This window comes from Aquarana catesbeiana, linkage group LG09, assembly GCF_042186555.1.
Source record: "Aquarana catesbeiana isolate 2022-GZ linkage group LG09, ASM4218655v1, whole genome shotgun sequence".
NCBI classification, from domain to species: Eukaryota; Metazoa; Chordata; class Amphibia; order Anura; family Ranidae; genus Aquarana; species Aquarana catesbeiana.
Genome location: NC_133332.1, coordinates 306,966,483 through 306,991,133, shown reverse-complemented (window position 1 = coordinate 306,991,133; position 24,651 = coordinate 306,966,483). Strand labels below are relative to the sequence as shown.

Genomic DNA, 24,651 nt, shown 5'->3' with positions numbered 1-24,651 from the left:
AAACCAAAGATGTCATATACAGTGAGGGGAAAAATTATTTGACCCCCTGCTGATTTTGTACGTTTGCCCCACTGACAAAGAAATGATCCGCATTTTAATGAGTGAAATAAGTATTTGATCCCCGATCAATCAGCAAGATTTCTGGCTCCCAGTTGTCTCTTAAAGGGAGTGCTCCTAATCTCAGCTTGTTACCTGTATAAAAGACACCTGTCCACAGAAGCAATCAATCAGTCCGATTCCAATCTCTCCACCATGGCCAAGACCAAAAGAGCTGTCCAAGGATGTCGGGGACAAGATTGTAGACCTACACAAGGCTGGAATGGGCTACAAGACCATCGCCAAGCAGCTTGGTGCGATTATTCGCAAAAATGGAAGAAACCCAAAATAACTGTCAATCTCCCTCAGTCTGGGGCTCCATACAAGATCTCACCTCGTGGAGTTTCAATGATCATGAGAACGGTGAGGAATCCGCTCAGAACTACACGGGAGAATCTTCTTAATGATCTCCAGGCAGCTGGGACCATAGTCACCAAGAAAACAATTGGTAACACACTACGCCGTGAAGGACTGAAATCCTGCAGCGCCCGCAAGGTCCTCCTGCTCAAGAAAGCACATGTACAGGTCCGTCTGAAGATTACTAATGAACATCTGAATGATTCAGAGGAGAACTGGGTGAAAGTGTTGTGGTCAGAGGAGACCAAAATCGAGCTCTTTGGCATCAACTAAACTCGTGTTTGGAGGAGGAGGAGGAGGAATGCTACCTGTGACCCCAAGAACACCATCCCCACCGTCAAACATGGAGGTAGAAACATTATGCTTTCGGTGCGTTTTAAGGGGACAGGACAACTTCACAGCATCAAAGGGAAGATGGACGGGGTCATGTACCATCAAATCTTGGGTGAGAACCTCCTTCCCTCAGCCAGAGCATTGAAAATGGGTCGTGGATGGGTATTCCAGCATAACAATGACCCAAAACACATGGCCAAGGCAACAAAGAAGTGTCTCAAGAAGCAGCACATTAATGTCCTGGAGTGGCCTAGCCATTGTCCAGACCTTAATCCCATAGAAAATATGTGGAGGAAGCTGAAGGTTCGAGTTACCAACGTCAGCCTCGAAACCTTAATGACTTGGAGAGGATCTGCAAAGAGGAGAAAATCCCTCCTGAGATGTGCAAACCTGGTGGGGCCAACTACAAGAAACGTCTATTTCACTCATAATAGTACAAATCAATTTATAACTTTTTTGAAATGCGTTTTTCTGGATATTTTTGTTGTTGTTCTGTCTCTCACTGTCAAAATAAACCGACCATTAAAATTATAGACCGATCATTTCTTTGTCAGCGGGAAAATTTACAAAATCAGCAGGGGAACAAATACGTTTTTCCCCTCACTGTACATCCATTAAAAGCCCAGAATTAAGCTGGAGTTTGGCTTCAATTTGTTAGTGCATCTAAATCTGCTAATACATTTAACACTCCCCTCCCCCCCAGGCTGACAATGCTGCTGTGCCTCCTGTTCTCTTTCCTCCAGAGTTGTGTCTCACTAATACAGAGGGTGCGTTACCGGCCAGATCTGATCCCCTATCAATCAGCAAGATTTCTGGCTCCCAGGTGTTTTCTATATAGGTAACGAGGTAAGATTATGAGCACTTTTTTTTAAAGGGAGTGCTCCTAATCTCAGCTTGTTACCTGTATAAAAGACACCCGGGGGGGGGGGGGGGGCAAGCCTAAAAAAAAATAACGAATGCAACCACCACATCTAATGATTGGTAAGCTGCAATACTGTATATTATTATTATTATTATTATTATTAATAATAATAAAAAATATATAATAATAATAAAAAAAGAGAACAAATGCAACCGCCACATCTAATGATTGGTAAGCTGCAATAAGGTATATTATTATTATTATTATTATTATTAATAATAAAAAATATATAGTAATAATTATTATGTTATTCACATTATATTATTATTATGGTGTTATTTTTATATTTGTATTATTATTATTATTATTATTAAATAATAATCCTACCAATAATAATATACAGTATTGCAGCTTACCAATCAGATGTGTTTATTATATTTTTATTAATAATAATAATATTATACCTCATTATTAATAAAAAAATAAATCATAATAATATAATGTGAATAACATAATATTTATTACTATTTATTTTTTATTAATAATAAGGTATATTATTATTATTATTATTATTAATAATAAAAATATAATAAACACATCTGATTGGTAAGCTGCAATACTGTATATTATTATTGGTAGGATTATTATTTATTAATAATAATAATAATAATAATAATAATAATACAAATATAATAATAATAATAATAATAATAATACAAATATAAAAATAACACCATAATAATAATAATAATAATAATATAATGTGAATAACATAATATTTATTACTGTGTTATTTTTATATTTGTATTATTATTATTATTATTATTATTAATAAATAATAATCCTACCAATAATAATATACAGTATTGCAGCTTACCAATCAGATGTGTTTATATTTTTATTATTAATAATAATAATAATAATAATAATAAACACATCTAATGATTGGTAAGCTGCATTACTGTATATCAATATTATTAGTAGTATTATTTAATAATACAAAAATAAAAACATAATAATAATAATAATATACTAATAACATAATTATATTTTTTTATAACACAGTAACACACCTCCAGTTTTAGTGAGACACAACTCTGGATGAACGAGCACAGGAGGCACAATAGGCATCCGCATTGTCAGTCTTGGGGGGGGGGGGCTTGGTGTTAGATGGACTAGCAGATTTAAATACACTAACATTTAGTTTTTTTTTTTGGGGGGGGGGGGGGGTTATTACCGGCTTTAAAATGGACAAATCCAAATATAAAGCTGCAATAGCACAAAAAAAAAAAAAAGATCCACCTTGTATCAAAAAATAGCCAACATGCTGCAGGCAGGAAGATATAATTCGTTACTTCCCCCCTTCCCCCCAGCGATCAATCAGACTGTCCATTGTAACTTTGTAGCAAGTCACAAGGGGAGATGACGCAGCAGGGGCTGATCTGTGTCAGACATTTTGTGAACACAGCAAAAAAGACTGCACATGCACCAGAATTGTGTTGTCTCTAAGCAGGCGCCACAGTCTAGGAGGTAGGTGGTGAGCCTGGATGATGCCTGAACAAAGATGGCGCTGTGCTTTTGGAGAAAAAAGCAGATGAAGGCTCGGGGGGGGGGGGGGGGGGGGGGGAGTACTATGCAAGGCAAAACAGACGTGAAGTGTTACACTGACACATGATTGAGCATTCCAGACTTCACATGACGAGTATATCTGATGACAGGGATGCTTATATATAGAATTTAGTGTAGAGAACACAAGCAGACGAGGCCGGCATACGGACGCATTGCCCCAGATAATACCCAGCGAGGGATTGCTCATGGCAGCCATTCATACCATTGTGGTGGGAACAGAAATCACACACATACGTTATGCCAGCTGTTATTTGGGAAAAAATACACAAATGGGGACCCCAGACTTCCATTATTCCGGTGATATCTATAGGACGGGACAGTGCCGGCCGGGAACACACATTCATACCGTTCCATAATCAGCATTTATTGCAGCTCTAGACAAAGACTCAGATCATCCCATAATGAATCCTCATCCTATAATGAGGAGGACAGTCAATAAAACGTGAATTACTGGAGATGGATGTGTCATTTTAATTGCTGCTCTAATTATCTCACACAATTATCGCTACACCTACATGACATCAGTCCAGGCAAGGAACTCCCAGCAGCCAGGTGTGGGGCTATAGAATGGGCAGCCAGGTGGGGGGCTATAGAATGGGCAGCCAGGTGGGGGGCTATAGAATGGGCAGCCAGGTGGGGGGCTATAGAATGGGCAGCCAGGTGGGGGGCTATAGAATGGGCAGCCAGGTGTAGGGCTATAGAATGGGCAGCCAGGTGTGGGGCTATAGAATGAGCAGCCAGGTGTGGGGCTATAGAATGGGCAACCAGGTGTAGGAATATATTATGGGCAGCCAGGTGTAGGGCTATAGAATGGGCAGCCAGGTGTGGGGCTATAGAATGGGCAGTCAGGTGTGGGGCTATAGAATGGGCAGTCAGGTGTGGGGCTATAGAATGGGCAGCCAGGTGTGGGGCTATAGAATGGGCAGCCAGGTGTGGGGCTATAGAATGGGCAGCCAGGTGTGGGGCTATAGAATGGGCAGCCAGGTGTGGGGCTATAGAATGGGCAGCCAGGTGTGGGGCTATAGAATGGGCAGCCAGGTGGGAGGCTATAGAATGGCCAGCCAGGTGGGAGGCTATAGAATGGGCAGCCAGGTGGGGGGCTATAGAATGGGCAGCCAGGTGTGGGGCTATAGAATGGGCAGCCAGGTGTGGGGCTATAGAATGGGCAGCCAGGTGTGGGGCTATAGAATGGGCAGCCAGGTGGGAGGCTATAGAATGGGCAGCCAGGTGGGAGGCTATAGAATGGGCAGCCAGGTGGGGGGCTATAGAATGGGCAGCCAGGTGTGGGGCTTTAGAATGGGCAGCCAGGTGGGGGGCTATAGAATGGGCAGCCAGGTGTGGGGCTATAGGGTGAGCAGTCAGGTGGGGGGCTAGAGGGTGACTGATATAACATTTGTAGGGTGATAGTTGAAGGATGATCAGGTATAGGGTGTAGGATGTATAGTTGTAGGTTGATATGAAAGGTGTAGGGTGACATGACAGGTATTGGATGATATAACTTTTGTAGAGTGTACAGGTTATAGGGTGATAAGACAGGTGCAGGTTGTACATTTGTAGGGCATACAGGTGTAGGGTGACATGACAAGTGTGACGTGTGTAGGTACAGTTATAGGCCAATATGGCAGGTGAAGAGTGTATAGGTGTAGGGTGATATAAGAGAAGTAGGGTGATATGACAGGTGAAGGTTAATGAGACAGGTGTAAGGTGTATAGGTGTGGGTGATATAGCAGGTAAAGGGTATACAGGTGAAGGGATATTGGTCAGGTGAAGGTCAGGTGTAGGGTGATATAACAGTTGTAGGGTGTAATGCATGATTTAGCGCAGTGATGGTGAACCTTGGCACCCCAGATGTTTTGGAACGTGCTCAACTACACTGCAGAGTGCATGAGCATCATGGGTAATGTAGTTCCAAAACATCTGGGGTGCCAAGGTTCACCATTACTGGTCTAGGGAGACAGCTGTAGCTTGTACAGGTGTAAGATGATATGCCAGTTGTAACATGTACAGGTGTAGGGTGACAACTGATGGGTGATATGACAGGTGTAAAGTGTACAGATGTAGGGGGACAGTTTCAGAGTGATCTATCAGATGTAGGGTGATATAACAGATGTAGTGATACGTTGAAAAGTGATATCAAAGTTGCAGGGTGATATGACAGGTGTAGGTTGTACAGGTGTAGGGCGACAGTTGCAAGCAGTACAGGTGTAGGGTGATCATCCAAGTGTAGGGTGTACAGGTGTAAGCTGATATGGCAATTGTAGGGTGTACAGGTGTTGGGCAACAACGATAGGTATAAGGCGATATGACACTTGTAGAGTGTACAGGATGTGATATGACAGTTGTAGCATGATATGATGGGTGTAGGATTATCAGTCAGGTGTAGGGTGTATAGGTGCACAATGAAATGTCATATGTAGGGTGTACAGGTGCAAGGTGATTAGTCAGGTGTGGGGTGATATGACAGGTGTAAGATGTACAGATCCACAATATGACAGGTGTAGGGTGTAAAGGTGTACGATATGACAGGTGTAAAGGGTGTACAATATGACAGGTGTACAAATGTACAATATGTACAGGTGCACAATGATATGTCAGTTGTAGGGTGTACAGGTGCAAGGTGATAGTTGAAGACTGATCGGTCAGGTGTGGGGTGTAAGTGTAGGGTGTACAATATAACAGGTGTAGGGTGTAAAGGTGTACGGTGTAAAGGTGTACAATATGACAGGTGCAGGGTGTACAATATGACAGGTGCAGGGTGTAAAGGTGTACAATATGACAGGTGCAGGGTGTACAGGTACAAGGTGATTAGTCAGGTGTAGGGTGATAATTGAAGACTGATCAGTCAGGTGTGGGGTGATATGACAAGTGTAGGGTGTACAGGTGTACAACATGACAGGTGTAGGGTGTACAGGTGTACAACATGACAGGTGTAGGGTGTACAATATGACAGGTGTACAGTGATATGCCAGTTGTAAGGTGTACAGGTGCAAGGTGATTAGTCAGGTGTGGGGTGATATGACAAGTGTAGGGTGCAAAGGTGTATAATATGACAGGTGTAGGATGTACAGGTTACAGTATGACAGGTGCACAATATACAATGATATGTCAGTTGTAAGGTGTACAGGTGCAAGGTGATTAGTCAGGTGTGGGTTGTTAGGACAAGTGTAGGGTGTACAGGTGTACAATATGACAGGTGTAGAATGTAAAGGTGTACAATATGACGGGTGTACAGGTGCACAATATGACAGGTGTGGGGTGTAAAGGTGCACAATATGACAGGTGTAAGGTGTACAATACGACAGGTGTAAAATCTAAAGTTGTACAATATTACAGGTGTAGGGTGTACAGGTGCACAATGATATGTCAGTTGTAAGGTGTACAGGTGCAAGGTGATTAGTCAGGTGTGGGGTGATATGACAAGTGTAGGGTGTACAATATGACAGGTGTAGGGTGTACAGGTGTAGGGTGATATGACAGGTGTAGGGTGATTGACAGGTGCACAATGACAGGTCAGTTGTAGGGTGTACAGGTGCAGGGTGATTAGTCAGGTGTGGGGTGTTAGGACAAGTGTAGGGTGTAATGGTGTAAGGTGTACAATATGACAGGTGTAGAATGTAAAGGTGTACAATATGACAGGTGTACAATACGACAGGTGTAAAATCTAAAGTTGTACAATATGACAGGTGTAGGGTGTACAGGTGCACAATGATATGTCAGTTGTAAGGTGTACAGGTGCAAGGTGATTAGTCAGGTGTGGGGTGATATGACAAGTGTAGGGTGTACAATATAAGAGGTGTAGGGTGTACAGGTGTAGAGTGATATGACAGGTGTAGGGTGAAAAGGTGCACAATGATATGTCAGTTGTAGGGTGTACAGGTGCAAGGTGATATGACAGGTGTAGGGTGATATGACAGGTCTAGGGTGATATGACAGGTCTAGGGTGATATGACAGGTCTAGGGTGATTGACAGGTGTAGGGTGATTGACAGGTGTAGGGTGATTGACAGGTGCACGACAGGTCAGTTGTAGGGTGTACAGGTGCAGGGTGATTAGTCAGGTGTGGGGTGTTAGGATAAGTGTAGGGTGTAAAGATGTGCAATATGACAGGTGTACAAATGTACAATATGACAGGTGTAGTGTGTACAATATGACAGGTGTAGGGTGTAAAGGTGTACAATATGACAGGTGTAGGGTGAAAAGGTGTACAATATGACAGGTGTAGGGTGTAAAGGTGGACAGGTGTAGGGTGTAAAGGTGTACAATATGACAGGTGTAGGGTGAAAAGGTGCACAATGATATGTCAGTTGTAAGGTGTACAGGTGCAAGGTGATATGACAGGTGTATGGTGTACAATGATATGATGGGTGTGTGGGGTGTACAGGTGTACAATGATATGATGGGTGATATGTAGGGTGTGTGGGGTGTACAGGTGTACAATGATCAGTCAGGTGTGGGGTGTACAGGTGATGGGTGATATGTAGGGTGTGTGGGGTGTACAGGTGATGGGTGATATGATGGGTGTGTGGGGTGTACAGGTGTACAATGATCAGTCAGGTGTGGGGTGTACAGGTGATGGGTGATATGTAGGGTGTGTGGGGTGTACAATGATCAGTCAGGTGTGGGGTGTACAGGTGATGGGTGATATGTAGGGTGTGTGGGGTGTACAGGTGTACAATGATCAGTCAGGTGTGGGGTGTACAGGTGATGGGTGATATGTAGGGTGTACAGGTGATGGGTGATATGTGGGGTGTACAGGTGATGGGTGATATGTGGGGTGTACAGGTGATGGGTGATATGTCAGGTGTACAATGATATGATGGGTGATATGTAGGGTGTGTGGGGTGTACAGGTGTACAATGATATGACAGTTGTAAGGTGTACAGGTGCAAGGTGATATGACAGGTGTATGGTGATCAGTCAGGTGTAGGGTGTACAATGATATGATGGGTGTGTGGGGTGTACAGGTGTACAATGATCAGTCAGGTGTGGGGTGTACAGGTGATGGGTGATATGTGGGGTGTACAGGTGATGGGTGATATGTGGGGTGTACAGGTGTACAATGATATGATGGGTGATATGTAGGGTGTGTGGGGTGTACAGGTGTACAATGATATGACAGGTGTGCCCCCTCCCCCCTCCTATCACACACATTACCCGTAGCTCTCCCCGGGGTCCATCCTTCCTCTCTCTCTCTCTCGGTGTCCCGGGATCCGGTGAAGGGTGTGGACAGGCGGATGCAGATCCCGGGAGGGGAGGATCGGGTGTCGGGCGGAGGAGGCTCAGTGATGGAGCTCCGGATCGGAGTGTCCGGTACACAGACGGGGCTGAGTGCCGGGGGGGGAGGAGTCACCAGCCGGGCGGAGGAGGGGGGGGATGCCGGGGAGGGGGAGGGGGACACGGACAGTCGGTACGATTCCTTCCACTATTGATCCGTCTTCACTCCCCGCAACACAACCCCCGGAGCCTGCCGGGAACAAGGCGGGACAGCGACCCCTGGCGGCCGCACACCGGCACTGCGCCCTACAGGACATTTCATGTGAGTGATCGGAAATGTCAACGTGTACTTTGTATCCATTTGTATATTTCTTCTATCATTTTGTTTATAAACCTTTTTTCATGTTTGTTTTTTTTTTTCTTTCTTATAATTAAAATGAATACAAACAAACAAAATACGTGCATTTTTGGCATCTAATTATTATTTTCCCAATAAATATTTTCTCCTGACAGCCCGGGACCCGTACTGCACAAAGACGATCGGTGCAATTTCTGACATCATCCCATATTTGTGCAATTGTTTATCAAATCTAGATTTCATGTTCATAAATTTTTTCCCCCCACCAGGATTAAAAAATGCCACGTTATGGCCACTAGGTGGAGCTGACGATCAAAGGAAATACACATTATGGCCGCTAGATGGAGCTGACGATCAAAGGAAATACACATTTTGGGGACCCTGATGTAAGGCAGACGCTCTCTAGGGAGTCTGATATAAGGAGGGGCTCTCTGGGGACCCTGATGTACAGAGGGGCTCTCTGGGGACCCTGATGTAAGGAGGGGCTCTCTGTGGGCCCTGATGTAAGGAGGGGCTCTCTGTGGGCCCTGATGTAAGGGGGGCTCTTTGGGGACCCTAATGTAAGGCAGAGGCTCTCTGGGGACTCTGATGTAGGGCAGAGGCTCTCTGGGGACTCTGATGTACGGGGGGCTCCCAGGGAATCCTGATGTAAGGGGGAGGCTCTCTGGGGACCCTGATGTAGGGCAGAGGCTCTCTGGGGACTCTGATGTACGGGGGGCTCCCAGGGAATCCTGATGTAAGGGGGGGGCTCTCTGGGGACCCTGATGTAAGGGGGGGCTCTCTGGGGACCCTGATGTAAGGCAGAGGCTCTCCGGGGACTCTAATGTAAGGGGGAGGTCTCTCTGGGGACCCTGATGTAAGGGTAGGCTCTCTGGGGACTCTGATGTATGGAGGGGCTCTCTGGGGACCCTGATGTAAGGGGGAGGCCCTCTGGGGACCCTGATGTAAGGGGGGGCTCTCTGGGGACCCTGATGTAGGGCAGAGGCTCTCTGGGGACTCTGATGTACGGGGGGCTCCCAGGGAATCCTGATGTAAGGGGGGGGCTCTCTGGGGACCCTGATGTAAGGGGGGGGCTCTCTGGGGACCCTGATGTAAGGCAGAGGCTCTCCGGGGACTCTAATGTAAGGGGGAGGTCTCTCTGGGGACCCTGATGTAATGGTAGGCTCTCTGGGGACTCTGATGTATGGAGGGGCTCTCTGGGGACCCTGATGTAAGGGGGAGGCCCTCTAGGGACCCTGATGTAAGGGGGGGCTCTCTGGGGACCCTGATGTAAGGGTAGGCTCTCTGGGGACCCTGATGTATGGAGGGGCTCTCTGGGGACCCTGATGTATGGAGGGGCTCTCTGGGGACCCCGATGTAAGGGGGAGGCTCTCTTACAGTGGAATGTTTTTACTTATGTTTTTTGTGCAATTGCATAAAGTTTATATACTGTTTTTGTGCGTGTTTGCAAAATTAAAGTGGGCCAGTCTGGATGAAGTCCAGGACCAAATTTTGGTCCCAGTCCAGCCCAGGTCAGGAGTATGTAACATACAGCAGCATAGGCTACATAGTGCTATGGTCAGGAGTATGTAACATACAGCAGCATAGGTTACATAGTGCTATGGTCAGGAGTATGTAACATACAGAACAGCTGACAGTGTGCTGTGGTCAGGAGTATGTAACATACAGCACAGTTTAGGGTATACAGAGGTCAGGAGTTTAACATACAGCACAGGTTACTGAAAGTGGACCTTCCCATAACTTCATCTGAATAAAGTTTTGATATGCCCCAATATACAGCAAGCAAATCAATATTCGGAAAAGCTCCACCTTTACCATTAAGGTTATGCTTAAACTACAGTCCAGGGACTTTTTCCTTTTGTACTCTGAAGGCTGTGCCATACATTGCATAGCCCCAGCCACTGAACACACATTACATAGTCTTGCCCAGTTTACTCTGTAAATTGTGCTGTACATTACGTACCCACTGTGCTGTATATTACATACCCCTGACCTCTGTGCTCCATAAGCTGTGCTGTATGTTACATATTCCTCACAGCTGCACTCTGTAAGCTGTACTGTATGTTACATACCCTCCATTGGTGCACTCTATAAGCTGTGCTGTATGTTACGCACTCCTGACCACAGCATTCTGTAAGCTGCACTGCAAATTATGTCATCCTGGCTGATTCACCGTGTAAGCGGTACTGTACATCACATACTCTTGACTACTGTATTTTCTAAGCTGTGTTGTACATTACACACTCCTGACCAAACTGTTCATTGTCCCAACAGTTGCTGCTTACTAATTAGTCCTCTAGTATTCCAAAGAAGTTCTTATTGAGGGCTCGTTCAAACCACGAGTGGCGTGCGAGCACGCATGCTTTTTTGCAGGTTGCTGCGCTTCCCTGCGCGTTGTGTTTTTTTGGGCTGCCCTATGTGCAGGATATAAATCGCGCTGCATCAAAAATGCATGGTACTGTGGTGGCATGCATTTTTTGTGAATGCATGCACCTTTGCTAGATGCCTGGAGGTGCCATTAACAAATGATGGGACCTGTGTGCATTTGCAAAAGGCAGTCTGTTTTTCTGCGGTGCGGGAAAATGCAGGAAAATGCGGGAAAACGCATGATTTTGCACGCATTTCTCTACCGCACCTGGTGTGAACAAGCCCTTAAGGTACACTCAAATGTTTTTATTTTGAGCCTTCATTCTGCCTGCATAAAGGCAATGTAATGGAATTTCATTAAAAAAAAAAAAAAAAAAAAGATCCATTGTTGTGAGGTTTATGTGTGTCTGCAAGGCTCTTGTTCATTACACAGCCCTTTAGTAACCTCCAAAGTCAGTTTAGCGGTAATAGTTGTTAGTTTGCCGGTAATTATTTTATATGAAGTATTATCATTTATGTATCAAAGGAGGTGATTCTGTTTTTAACCCCTTCCTTCCAGTGTTTGACTGTTCCCCATTCACTTGAAGGCAAAGAATATAATGGCCCCATCTGTAATGGCAGCCAATGCCCATCATTACCGTGCTATATAAACTACGACCAAATCCACCCCCACCCCATGTTCGCCACTTGATAAAGATTGCAATCATGTGGTGATCTCTGCAATGGAAATTGGTTTTATTGATTAGTCTAGTCTCATCTGAAGGTCATTGAAGACAGATGATTGATTATAGAAAGACATCAATGAGCGGAGAGCCTTACTAGAAAAGCTATTTATTAGAATGATCTCTTATACTCACTCAGTACTCTCCTCTCTAGTACTGATATTCATAGCCGGTTTCTAATTGGCCCAGCGGCGGAGGAAGGAAGAAGGGGGCCGAACTTCCGAGTGGCACCATCTCCGGAAGTGGGAAATGGTACCTGTCAAAAACAGGTCCCCGTTCCCCCCTCATCCCTGAAAGGTGTCAAATCTGGCACTGGAGGGGGGAGGAGACAGATAAGCAGAAGTTCCACTTTTGAGTGGAACTCCACTTTAAGCCCTGGTAAGGAAGTAGGAGCGGGGGTGTGGTCTAGTAAAATCGATGTATCCATTTAAGCAGAAATGAACAATAAAGCTGACCCAGGCCCCTCTATTTAGGTGATGAGTCCTGGACCCAGTACTACAGGACCAGTTGTATTGTCTTAATAGCGGCCCTGGTGATGACATCACTAGGTCTGTAATAAAGTATGTAGGGTAAAGTTAGGACCCCTGTCATGGGCATTTTCAGTTTCCCCAGAGATTGGTGAAAACCAAACAAAACCAAAGAAATTTTGGTACATTGGTAAATACCAGTTCGGGTCCTGGAGCACGGAGACTTTGTAGAGTCTTAAGAGGGATGAAGTCTCCAATCCTGGGTCCTGTTTTTGTGGACAACTGGCACACTCATTCTTAGAGAAGTGACTAGAGTTAAGGGCTCCACCTAGTGGACAAGGGAGGTCTTCGCACAGGAGTCAGAAGCGATCTACCTGGCAGTGCAGCAGGGAGTAGAGTTGGCCGAACAGTTCGAACAAAAGTTTGGCCCGAACATTGCCCGTTCGGCGAACACCTGAATTTGTGGGACGCTCAGCAGGATGTACAGTGCATTCTAAGCCCTGATTGGGCAAAGCTTTACCTATATAAGAACTGTGAAACGGCGGAGCCTGCAGTCGGCGATTTAGCCTTCATCACGAGCAGAGCTTTTTTTTTCTTTTTTTGGGTCCAGCGGTGGTGGTAGCATCATGATTGATGATGGATCTACACCAAGGGACATTGTTTTTTTTATTTTAATAAAGCAATTGTCAAAAACTGTGTGTTTTTATTTTCTTTTTGACACTTTTTTGCTGAATGGGTAGGGGTACAATGTACCCAATATCCATTCACATGGGGGGGGGGATCTGGGGGCCTTCTTGTTACAGGGGACTTTTGGATTCTGATAAGCCCCCCTGCCCGCAGACCCCCACAACCACCGCCCAGGGTTGTCGGGAAGAGGCAACTGTCCCCATCAACATCAAAGCAGCCCCCATGTTGAGGTCATGTGGCCTGGTATGGTTCAGGAGGGGGGGCGCTCTCTTGTCCCCCCCTTTCCTGGCCTGCCAGGCTACATACTCAGATAAGGGTCTGGTATAGATTTTGGGGGAGACCCCACACCTTTTTTTTTTTTTTATTTGGCGTTGGGTTCCCCTTAAAATCCATACCAGACCAGAAGGGGGGGGGGGGCCCACACCATTTATTAATTTTTTTTCTTATGCCGGCAATAGTATTGTATTTTTTTCCTTATAAATGTCAGTTTTGCTGCAGCAGGTTCTATACATGCTACAAATGCGCCACTTTACAGGCAGACGAAGAGGACCCCCCAGGCACTATATTTAAAGGAATTTTTCATTGTTATTGTTTCACTTTAAGCATCATTAAAATCATTGCTTCTTTAAAGAGAGCCTTTAAAAAAGTTTTTTTTTGCTTTGATACATGTCCCCCGGAGCAGTACCCGGGCCCCTATACCCTTTTTATGGCCAACTGCTTGCATATAAGCCTTCGAAATGGGCACTTTTGATTTTTCAAGTTTGGCTTCCATAGACTTCAATGGAATTCGCCGTTCAAGTCCAAACCATTGCAGTGTTCGAGAGTTCTAGAGCGAACTGAACAGGGGGGTGTTCGGCCCATTTCTATGCATAGAGTTCTGGAGGAGTCAAACAAGGGCCTGAAGAATGAGGACCGAGCAGCAGCACTCCAAGTATCAGCCAGGAGGCTGATGTACATTTGTTTTGTGGCCGAGATATGCTGAACAAACTCCTGCAATGGGAACCCATAAGTTGAACTGTTTTGAGAATAGTGGGCGAGAAAAACACTTCAATAGAAGATTTGAGGGAGTGGCTGCATACCTAATGCTCTACTGCTTAAAACCAGTTCCCACAATATATGTATATGTGTGTGAGTTATTTATATACTATCACGGAGAGTCAAAAAGTCCTTACCAAGGGCTTTTTTCCAGCCGGAACTCAGTTCCAGAACCCCCAGCACTGAATGTAGGTGATGGAAAGGGGTGCTGGGATGTGCTGGAGGATCTATTGTTGCTGGCTGCTGGGGGATATATTGTTGCAGGGTGGGTCTATTGTTGCTGGTGGGGGATATATTGTTGCTTTGGGATGGGTCTTACTGTTCAGTGAGGCGTCTATTATTGCTGGGTGCTTGGGGATCTATTGTTCCTGGTGGGGGGTCTATTGTTGCTGAGGGGTATTTTGTTGTGGTGGGATATTTTTTTTTTCTAAGGGGATATATTGTTGCTGGAGAGAATCTATTGTTGCTGGGGGAGTTCTATTGTTGCTGGGGGATTTCACTTGTTGCTTGGGGTGGGTCTTACTGTTCAGGGAGGAGTCTATTATTGCTGGGCGATTGCTGTGGGGTATTTTCTTGTTATATTTTTGCTGGGAATAAATTGTTGCTGGGAGAATCAAATGTTTCTGGGGGCATTCTATTGGTGCTAGGGGGGCATTTTATTGTTGCTGGAGGGGTTCTAGTGTTGCTGGTGGATTTAGTGTTGCTGGGGGGTCTGTTGTTGCTGGGGGGTCTATTGTTGCTGGCTGCAGGGGATTGATTTTACTGCTTTTCTTGTTATTACAAATTTCATACAAATTACTTATCTTCACAAAATGATACTTGGTTCTGTATTCTCTAAAAGGCGCGGTACTGAGAGGTGAGTAGGGGGTGGATCCAAGTGATGGTGCTTTGGTAGCCCTGGTCCCTACCAAATTTTTTTCTGGCGCTATGGCCCTTTAAAATACCACCAGCCTTAGAAATCCCTGCCGCCCGGTTCAGTAACTTCACCAACATGTACGGCAGATTCAGGTAGTTCTTAATAGTACAAAGTGGCACCAAATTAAAAAAAAAAAAAAAAAAATTATTCTAGTTCATAGGTAACGAAACTGGAGGTAATTAAGTTGGTGTACAGAGACAGGCCAGAGCGCCTGTCTCTGTACACATTGTAGCATAGTAGCATATTTGCCACTGCTACCCTCTTGTTGTTAATCTGGGACAGGTCAGTGTGATGACAGCACCATGCCCACCCATAGGAGAACATCTCAACCCAGCAGTCTCTGTTGTAAGAACATCCTCATCCTGGGCTCTGTCCAGGTCACGTCCACCGACGCGTTTTGCCCCGCCCTCGGGGCCTAGTCATGGAGGTTTTTTGTGTGAGCTCCAACAGGAACTTGTGTTCACTGGATTTTTGGCAGGATCAACAGGTGTTTTTGTTGTAGGGTAGCAGCATTTCAAAATAATAAAATACGGGAAGGAGATGTATTGCAGATATACTGTGCATTAACCACTTGCCGCCCGCCCACCGTCAAATGACGGAGGGACGGTACGGCTCTCGTTCTGGGTGGACGTCGTATGACGGCGCACCAGAATAGCTGTGTTGCTAGAACACGGCACGACCCCGATCTCTGTATAGAGCCGCTGACGCGGCACTTTAACCATGTGATCGGCTGTGTCCAGTCTCAGCCGGTCACATGTAAATACGGAAGTGCCAGTAATTGTCTCTCCTCGATTCACACTGAAAGAGAGTGTGGCGAAGAGTGCCGATCAGCAGCATCTCTGTGCAGGGGAGAACAGGACAGGTAATCAGGGCACTGATCATCAGTGCCCTGATTACAGTAAAGCACCAGAAGTGCCACCAATCAGTGCCCATGAGTGCCACCAATCAATGCCCATGAGTGCCACCAATCAGTGCCCATAAGTGCCCATCAGTGACACAAATCAATGGCCATTACTGGTGCCAGTCAGTCCTGCCTTTTAGTGCCCACCAGTGCCTGCTCATCAGTGCTGCCCATCAGTGACGCCCATTAGTGCCGCCCATCAGTACTGCCTATCCGTGCTGCCAATCAGTCCCCAGTGTCACCTATTAGTGCCCACCTGTGCCACCGATCAGTGCTCATCAGTGCCGCACATCAGTGCCCATCGGTGCGGCATAATGCCTCCCTCCTCATCAGTGCCCATAAGTGCCACCTCATCAGTGCCCATCAGTGCCGCCTCATCAGCACACATCAGTGAAGGAGAAAAATTACTTATTTACAATATTTACGGACAGAAATTAAGAAAACCTTTTTTTTTTTTTTTTTTTTAATTTTCATTCTTTTTTCTTTTTTTTTGTAAATAAGAAAAAACCCAACAGTGATTAAATACCACCAAAAGAAAGCTCTATTTGTGTGAAGAAAATTATAAAAAATTCATTTACGTACAGTGTTGCATGACCACGCAATTGTCATTCAAAGTACGACAGCACAGAAAGCTGAAAAATGGCCTGGGCAGGAAGGGGGTGAAAGTGCCCGGTATTGAGGTGGTTTAGTATGTTTGATTTTTTTTTTTTGCCCAGGCTTCCCCTTTATGCTGCCCCTGTCTATCCTTGGCTTTTATTTGAGCGGGGATATTCTACTGAACTACGTAAAAAAACTCTTCCCAAAATTGGAGTGGCTTCAAAAAGAGATGGCGGGAGCTGCCCAGTGGTTTCTTTCCAGCAGATGTTTCTTCTGTGGGACTTGGCTGGGATTCTGTTTTTGGCGTGTCTCCCGTCTCTGCTGTGCCACACTTCAGACTCATCACCAGGACAAAAAACATTTGTGACCAGCTAGGGGAATTTAATAAAGCTGCTGTGCCACTTTTCTGGTGACAATCCCCTTGGTGAATGTGTTGCCCTAAATTTCTGAAGCATCTGCAACACTTTTGGACTTGAAAGCGACTTGGGCGCAAATTTAGGGAGATTTAAAATGCGCCACAGCGTACAACGCCTGCGCCAAATTCAAAATAAAACTTTTGAATGGGCTGCCCTATAGACCGAATTTTTGGCCCCATGCCAGGGTGCATTTTTCCTGCGTGTTTTGCGGCAATTTCTGTACATATTGTCACACGTCGATCGCAGGCAAAATTGCACTGCGTCTTTGCTCCCGTTAAGAATTAATAGCACCCAAACGCACGTCGCTTGTTTTCCCGCGATTTGGAAACACTGGGCACAGTTCCAAATTGCCACTGTCGCATTTAAATTAGAACTAAAGCCAATCACAGTGGCCACAGGATCAGGCAAACCTTACCCACCACACACAGATGTAATACCCCAGTTAGTCTCCATTCGCACTATATGTGTTCCCGCTCACGATTTTGTGCGGTCAATTTTCACGCGATTCCGTGTGTCACGCATATGGCAGCCCATTCAGTTGAAGGGGCTGTTCTTTGCGCCTTTGTTGCCCAAAAGAAGCTCCTGTCCCTTTTAGGCGAAAAGCTAACGGCGATTTTTAAAGTCGCATTTTGCCGCGACAGTCGCAGTCAAATTGCGCCATGTTTGGGGTGTCATTTAGAATGAGTGGCACCCAAATGCACGTTGAGCGACACCCAAATGCGCCGTAGGCTTTTTGCACCAATTGCCACGCGATTCAAAATCGCAATTCCATTCCGCCCTTGATTCCAAAGTGTGAGCGAAGCCTGAAAGGGACGCCGCAGCTTGGTGGGAAGGGGTTAAAAGACTGCAACTGTCATTTCGATTTTGTTGTCTATATTCACTGCGTTTGGGGTGACATTTAGAATGAGTGGCACCCAAAATGCGCTTTAAGCTTTTTGTACCGATTGCCATGTGATTTACTATCGCTGCCATTCCGCCCTTGATTCCAAATCGTGAAAGTCTGAAGGGAGCCTAAAAGGGACGCCACAGCTTGGTGGGAAGGGGTTAAAGGACTGCAACTGTCATTTCGATTTTGTTGTCTATATTCAAAGATAGGTTGTGGTATGGATTAGTGACAAACTCAAACAATGCACCAACATTCCTAGATAAAGAATATATACAGGAAGGTTTTTTTTTATGGGATTTTAACGGTGCCATAAACACGATAGAGCCATAAGTTTATATATAAAAAGCACATTTTTATTCATACAAAGTTACAATTATTGTTGGTATAAAAATAAAGAGAGCAACTTGTATTTTTGGTTGTGTCAGACAATGATTTTATTTTTTCTTTCACAAAAGCAGTGATGATAGAGTGTTTCTCCCGACATGTTTTGTCACTAAGGGCTTCATCGGGGGATTTTTTAGATAGTCACCAGAACAGTCTCTCAGTGCTTTCAGACAGGGGCCAACAAAGCAATGCAGAAAACACAGGGGGGGGGCGCTGTGCGGCCCCAGAAGGTATTCCGAGGGTGACCATATACTGATATACAACACTGCAAGCCTGTGTTTGGCTGTTTTTTGATAACCAGTATCTCAAACTGGCACCCTCGGCTATTTCTACATGAGTAACTTGTGATCTTGGTCTTTGTGTGCCCTCTCTGGCCACATGGTGCCCCCTGTGTTTTCAGCATTGCTTTGTTGGCCCCCATCCAGAAGCACTGGGAGACTGTTCTGGTGACTATCTAAAAAAATGCCCTGAGGAAGCCCTTAGTGGTAAAAAATGTCGGGATAGACACTCTATCGTCACCGCTTTTGTAACAGAAAAAAAAAAAAAAATTGTCTGTGACACAACCAAAAAGACAAGTTGCTGTCACACAGACAATTATTTTCTTCTTTCTTTCACAAAAGTGGTGACGATAGAGTGTCTATCCTGACATGTTTCGCCACTAAGGGCTTCCTCGGGGGATTTTTTAGATAGTCACCAGAACAGTCTCCCAGTGCTTTCGGACAGGGGTTGACAAAGCATGCAGAAAACAAAGGGGGCACCGTGCGGCCACAGAAGGTATTCTGAGGGTGACCATATACTGCTATACAACACTGCAAGCCTGTGTTTGGCTGTTTTTTGATAACCAGTATCTCAATCTGGCACCCTCGGCTATTTCTACATGAGCAACTTGTGATCTTGGTCTTTTTGTGCCCTCTCTGGCCGCACGGTGCCCCCTGTGTTTTCTGACTTGCTTTGTTGGCCCCTGTCCGGAAGCACTGGGAGACTGTTCTGGTGACTATTTAAAAAAAATCCCCTGAGGAAGCCCTTAGTGGCTAAACATGTCGGGATACACACTCCATCGTCACAGCTTTTGTGAAAGAAAAAAGAATATAATTGTCTGTGACACAACCAAAAAGACAAGTTGCTGTCACACAGTCAATTATTTTCTTCTTTCTTTCACAAAAGCAGTGACAATAGAGTGTCCATCCCGACATGTTTCGCCACTAAGAGCTTCCTCTGGGGATTTTTTAGATAGTCACCAGAACAGTCTCCCAGTGCTTTCGGACAGGGGCCAACAAAGCAATGCAGAAAACAAAGGGGGCACCGTGCGGCCACAGAAGGTATTCTGAGGGTGACCATATACTGCTATACAACACTGCAAGCCTGTGTTTGGCTGTGAACTTGTGATCTTGGTCTTTGTGTGCCCTCTGTGACTGCACGGCGCCCCCTGTGTTTTCTGCATTGCTTTGTTGGCCCCTGTCACTGAGAGACTGTATTGGTGACTGTGTAAAAAAATCCCCCCAGGGAAGTTCTTAGTGGCGAAACATGTCAGGATAGAAACTCTATCGTCACCGCTTTTGTGAAAAGAAAAAAGAAAATTATTGTCTGTGTGACACAACCAAAGGACAAGTTGCTCTCTATTTTTATACCAACAATAATTTTAACTTTGTATGAATAAAAATGTGCTTTTATATATAAACGTATGGCTCTATCGTGTTTATGGCACCGTTAAAATCCCATAAAAACCTTCCTGTATACATTCTATATTTAAGTATATTGACACAACAACTAAAATAAATAAAGACACAAAACAAACATAAATATAAAACAAACAATATTACATAGTAGAAGCAACAATCATTTTTTTTTTAAATAAGATTTTAATTAATAATAATAAATAAAGCATGAACTGATTTGGTCATAAATAGATTTAAAAGGAAATGTCGATGTGTTCCACTTCTCCGTGTCGCCGATAAGAGGAAATGGATGTCCATTTAATTAGTGTCACTTAAGAAGTCTTCATCTCCATTAAGCCGTCCGCTGACAGGCGACCCAATAACGATCTCCGGCATAATGGCCGCTCATAAACGGACCGAATTTGCAGCGCTGATGTAATTTTCTTCTCTTGTAATGACAGTGTGCAGCACATCCATGACCTACAGATCAATGAAAGAACAGAGGTGTCAGGAATATGAAGGTGTCACTTTAATTTCCATCCAATAGTTTATTCTCTCCATAGGAAGGGTTTATTTTCTCTGAATTTCAACATCATTATGTTCAGGGAGCGTTCTCTCCTATCGTTGTATTTAAATCTGACCTTCAAAAAAAATATTGAGCTGGTGCCCAACCAACGCCATCACCCCCCCCAATGGGAGACAGACAGGAAGGCAGCAATCAGAGACCTTCTTACCTTAGGAGGCAGATGACAAGGATCCGGGGTAGGGCTGCTCCTCCTCGCTCTGGGGCCGTTGCTTCTCCCCCCCCGGCCATACAGGAAGTGGGTCCTAAGACTCCCTGGCCAATCAGGTCTCAGGACTCGCTTCCTTATTGGCCAGGAGGAGAATCAGAAAGACAATAGCGAATATTATTTCACTATTGTCACACAACTGGGCACAGAGCTTTGCGTCCCGAGCCCACCCATTTTTTAAGCCAATTAAAGCCTCAGGCTCTAATCATGTGCTTAAAAAAAAAAAAAATACATTAAAATCCACGCGTCCGGCGCCCTGCATGTAGATTAGGGGCCGGGCGCATGGATTAGTGGGGCGGTGCCCCTTGTGGACGGCCCGCCACTGTGCAGCAAGTCAGATAGAGCCCGCCTCAATTCTTGGCTACTCCTTTCCTTCCCAGCCTGAGCGTTCCTGGCTCCGCCCCTTTCATTTATTGGATTTCTGTTCAATCGTGGAGGCTCAGCATCACATGTGGGCAGTCTTCATGCAAATGCAGCCTGCCTAAGAACACCCACTCCCCCAGACTGACACCCAGCCAGCAATTTTGATATTTGCATAACTCCTCCCAAGAGCTAGCCCAATGCAAGAGGGCTGCTGGAAGCAGCACTGAGGCAGGAAGCTATGTACAGCCCCTTCCACCAGCCATGATCTGTGCATTGCATAGAGAAGCACAGAGACCCGGTGATGACGTCATTGTGTCGACAATAAGGTATGTGATGAGCAAGAGATGTTTTATAAAAAAAAAATGTCATCGGCATGTTGATGAAGGAGGGAGGGAGGAACCAGGATGGCAAACCATATACATGTTAAACATGAGATATACTTTTAGATCTGAATAGGGAAGGTTTAAAGCCCCTGTCAGGTTTTTATTGCTTATATTTATAAGCAATATATATTTTTAATATATTTATTTTTATTATATGGGGGTCTTTTTATAAAATATTCACTGAATGACTGTCATAATCATTTGCTGAATTGTAATAGTAATAATTATTCTTGTGCTTTGTCTAATATGATTCTTTCCTATGATAATTGAAATACCTCAATCAGGAAAACATTATGGCCACTAGATGGAGCTGACATGAGTAAGCGAATGTAGCGTGAAACGCGTCAACACTGTTCCTTGCCTGTTGTGGCCGTGATTTCTCCACTAGACGGAGCTGACATAACTAAACGAATGTAGCGTGAAACTCATCAACACTATTCCCTGCTTGTTGTAGCTGTGATTTCTCCACTATATGGAGCTGACATGAGTAAGCAAATGTAGTGTGAAACATGTCAACACTGTTCCCTGCCTGTTGTAGCCATGATTTCTCTACTAGATGGAGCTGACATGAGTAAGGGAATGTAGCGTGAAACACATCAACACTGTTCCCTGCCTCTTGTAGTCGTGATTTCTCCACTAGATGGAGCTGACATGAGTAAGGGAATGTAGTGTGAAACGCGTCAACACTGTTCCCTGCCTGTTGTAGCCGTGATTTCTCCACTAGATGGAGCTGACATGAGTAAGGGAATGTAGCGTGAAACACGTCAACACTGTTCCCTGCCTGTTGTAGCCGTGATTTCTCTGTATTGATGGAATCTTATAGAACGGGGGGGGGGGGTAGTACAGAGGGGGGCTGACCTGGAGCAGTGTCTTTATTATATTGGATGGTATTCACTGGACGAAAGTCATAAGCATTCATCCAGTCGTAAAAAAAATTATCCCTGTACTTTGCCTAACACGATTGTTTCATATGATTGTCAGCTCCATCTATTGGCCATAATGAGGTATTGGAAAAAGGGGGGAGAATGAGGGACTTTATATGAATCATGCAGCCAAGGAGATAGCACGACAGGGTGTGTCGGGTGGGTAGTACATAATTGATAAGAACCACATATGTTACATAATAGTACGTCACAAAACTAATAGATAAAGTACATAAAGTTTATTTCATACAAATTGATAACATGATAATGACACAACATGGTAACATGTAAGTTCATATTGTAGGCAAGGATAAAGATAAAAACCAAACTCATTGATGTGTGTCTCCATAATATAAAAATGATAAAATATTGATTAAATCGGTACGCTCCAATTGGGAGTAATTAAAATAAGTCCATCTAAACAAGGAAGATGGAAACAAGGTACGTGATCTGGCACAGAGCGGCCTCCCTGCTGCAGTCCATGTGTGTGGGGTGGTCGCGGACTCGATGTTCGCCGGACCCACTGATTGGCTCCCGCTGTGGTTTTAGCAGGTCGCCGGCGGCACGAGCCCCAGACCCGGAAGTGTCAGATCATGTACTAGGTATGTCATCTGGCACAGAGTGACCGCCCGGCCGCAGTCAATGTGCATGGGATGGTCGCGGGTCGCGGACCCGATGTCCTGCCGGACCCGCCGATTGGCTCCCGCTGTGTCAAACCACAGCAAGAGCGGGTCGCCGGCAGCACGCGCCCCAGACCCGGAAGTGTTGGATCACGTACTAGGTACGTGATCTGGCACAAAGCGGCCGCCCTGCTGCAGTACATGTGTGTGGGGTGGTCACGGGTCCCAGACCCGATGTCCGCCGGACCCGCTGATTGGCTCCCGCTGTGTCAAACCACAGCAAGAGCGGCTCTCCGGCGGCACGCGCCGCAGACCCGAAAGTGTCAGATCATATATTAGGTACGTGATCTGGCACAAAGCGGCCGCCCTGCTGCAGTCCATGTGTGTGGGGTGGTCGCGGGTCGCGGACCCGATGTCCGCCTGACCCACTGATTGGCTCCCACTGTGGTTTGAGCGGGTCGCCGGCGGCACGAGCCCCAGACCCGGAAGTGTCAGATCATGTACTAGGTATGTCATCTGCCACAGAGTGACCGCCCGGCCGCAGTCAATGTGCATGGGATGGTCGCGGACCAGATGTCCTGCCGGACCCGCCGATTGGCTCCCGCTGTGTCAAACCACAGCAAGAGCGGGTCGCCGGCGGCACGCGCCCCAGACCCGGAAGTGTTGGATCACGTACTAGGTACGTGATCTGGCACAAAGCGGCCACCCTGCTGCAGTACATGTGTGTGGGGTGGTCACGGGTCCCAGACCCGATGTCCGCCGGACCCGCTGATTGGCTCCCGCTGTGTCAAACCACAGCAAGAGCGGCTCTCCGGCAGCACGCGCCGCAGACCCGAAAGTGTCAGATCATATATTAGGTACGTGATCTGGCACAAAGCGGCCGCCCTGCTGCAGTACATGTGTGTGGGGTGGTCACGGGTCGCAGACCCGATGTCCGCCAGACCCGCTGATTGGCTCCCGCTGTGTCAAATCACAGCAAAAGCGGGTCGCCGGTGGCACTCGCCCCAGACCCGGAAGTGTCAGATCATGTACTAGGTATGTCATCTGGTACAGAGCAAACGCCCGGCCGCAGTCCATGTGCATGGGGTGGTTGCGGGTCGCGGACCCGATGTCCGCCGGACCCGATGTCCACCGGACCCGCTGATTGGCTCCCGCTGTGTCAAACCACAGCGAGAGTGGGCCGCCGGCGGCACGCGCCCCAGACCCGGAAGTGTCAGATCACGTACTAGGTACGTGATCTGGCACAGAGCGGCCGCCCGGCCACAGTCCATGTGCATGGGGTGGTCATGGACCCGATGTCACGTACTAGGTATGTCATCTGGCACAGAGTGGCCTCCCGGCCTCCCGGCTGCAGTCCATGTGCATGGGGTGGTCGCGGGTCCAATGTCCTGCCGGACCCGCTGATTGGCTCCCACTGTGTCAAATCACAGCGAGAGCGGGTACGCGCCCCAGACCCAGGAAGTGTCAGATCACGGACTAGGTATGTCATCTGGCACAGAAGGACCGCCTGGCCGCAGTCCATGTGCATGGGGTGGTCGCGGGTCATGGACCCGATGTCCGCCGCCACACACCCCAGACCCGGAAGTGTCAGATCACGTACTAGATATGTCATCTGGCACAGAGCGGCCGCCCGGCCACCCACCCGCAGGCCGCAGTCCATGTGCATGGGGTGGTAGCGGCTCACGGACCC

General features: G+C 46.2%; 2 protein-coding genes across 3 annotated transcripts in view; both read right to left on the bottom strand.

Annotated features, from left to right (window-relative positions):
* The window catches only part of MID2 (midline 2), a 300,307-nt gene extending 291,645 nt beyond the window's left edge, over positions 1 to 8,662 (bottom strand). The window contains exon 1 of one of the 2 annotated variants that reach the window (XM_073600578.1): positions 8,431 to 8,662. The gene's annotated coding sequence lies outside the window, so the exon portion shown is untranslated. The remainder of the gene's footprint in view (positions 1 to 8,430) is intronic. The other variant, XM_073600577.1, reaches the window with a different exon arrangement.
* Positions 8,663 to 20,088: 11,426 nt separating this feature from the next.
* Positions 20,089 to 24,651, bottom strand: part of LOC141108706 (uncharacterized) — a 71,110-nt gene continuing 66,547 nt past the window's right edge. Inside the window, exon 9 of the mRNA XM_073600576.1 lies at positions 20,089 to 20,361. Within this exon, the coding sequence (XP_073456677.1) occupies positions 20,287 to 20,361 (75 nt within the window). The 3' untranslated portion in view covers positions 20,089 to 20,286. The remainder of the gene's footprint in view (positions 20,362 to 24,651) is intronic.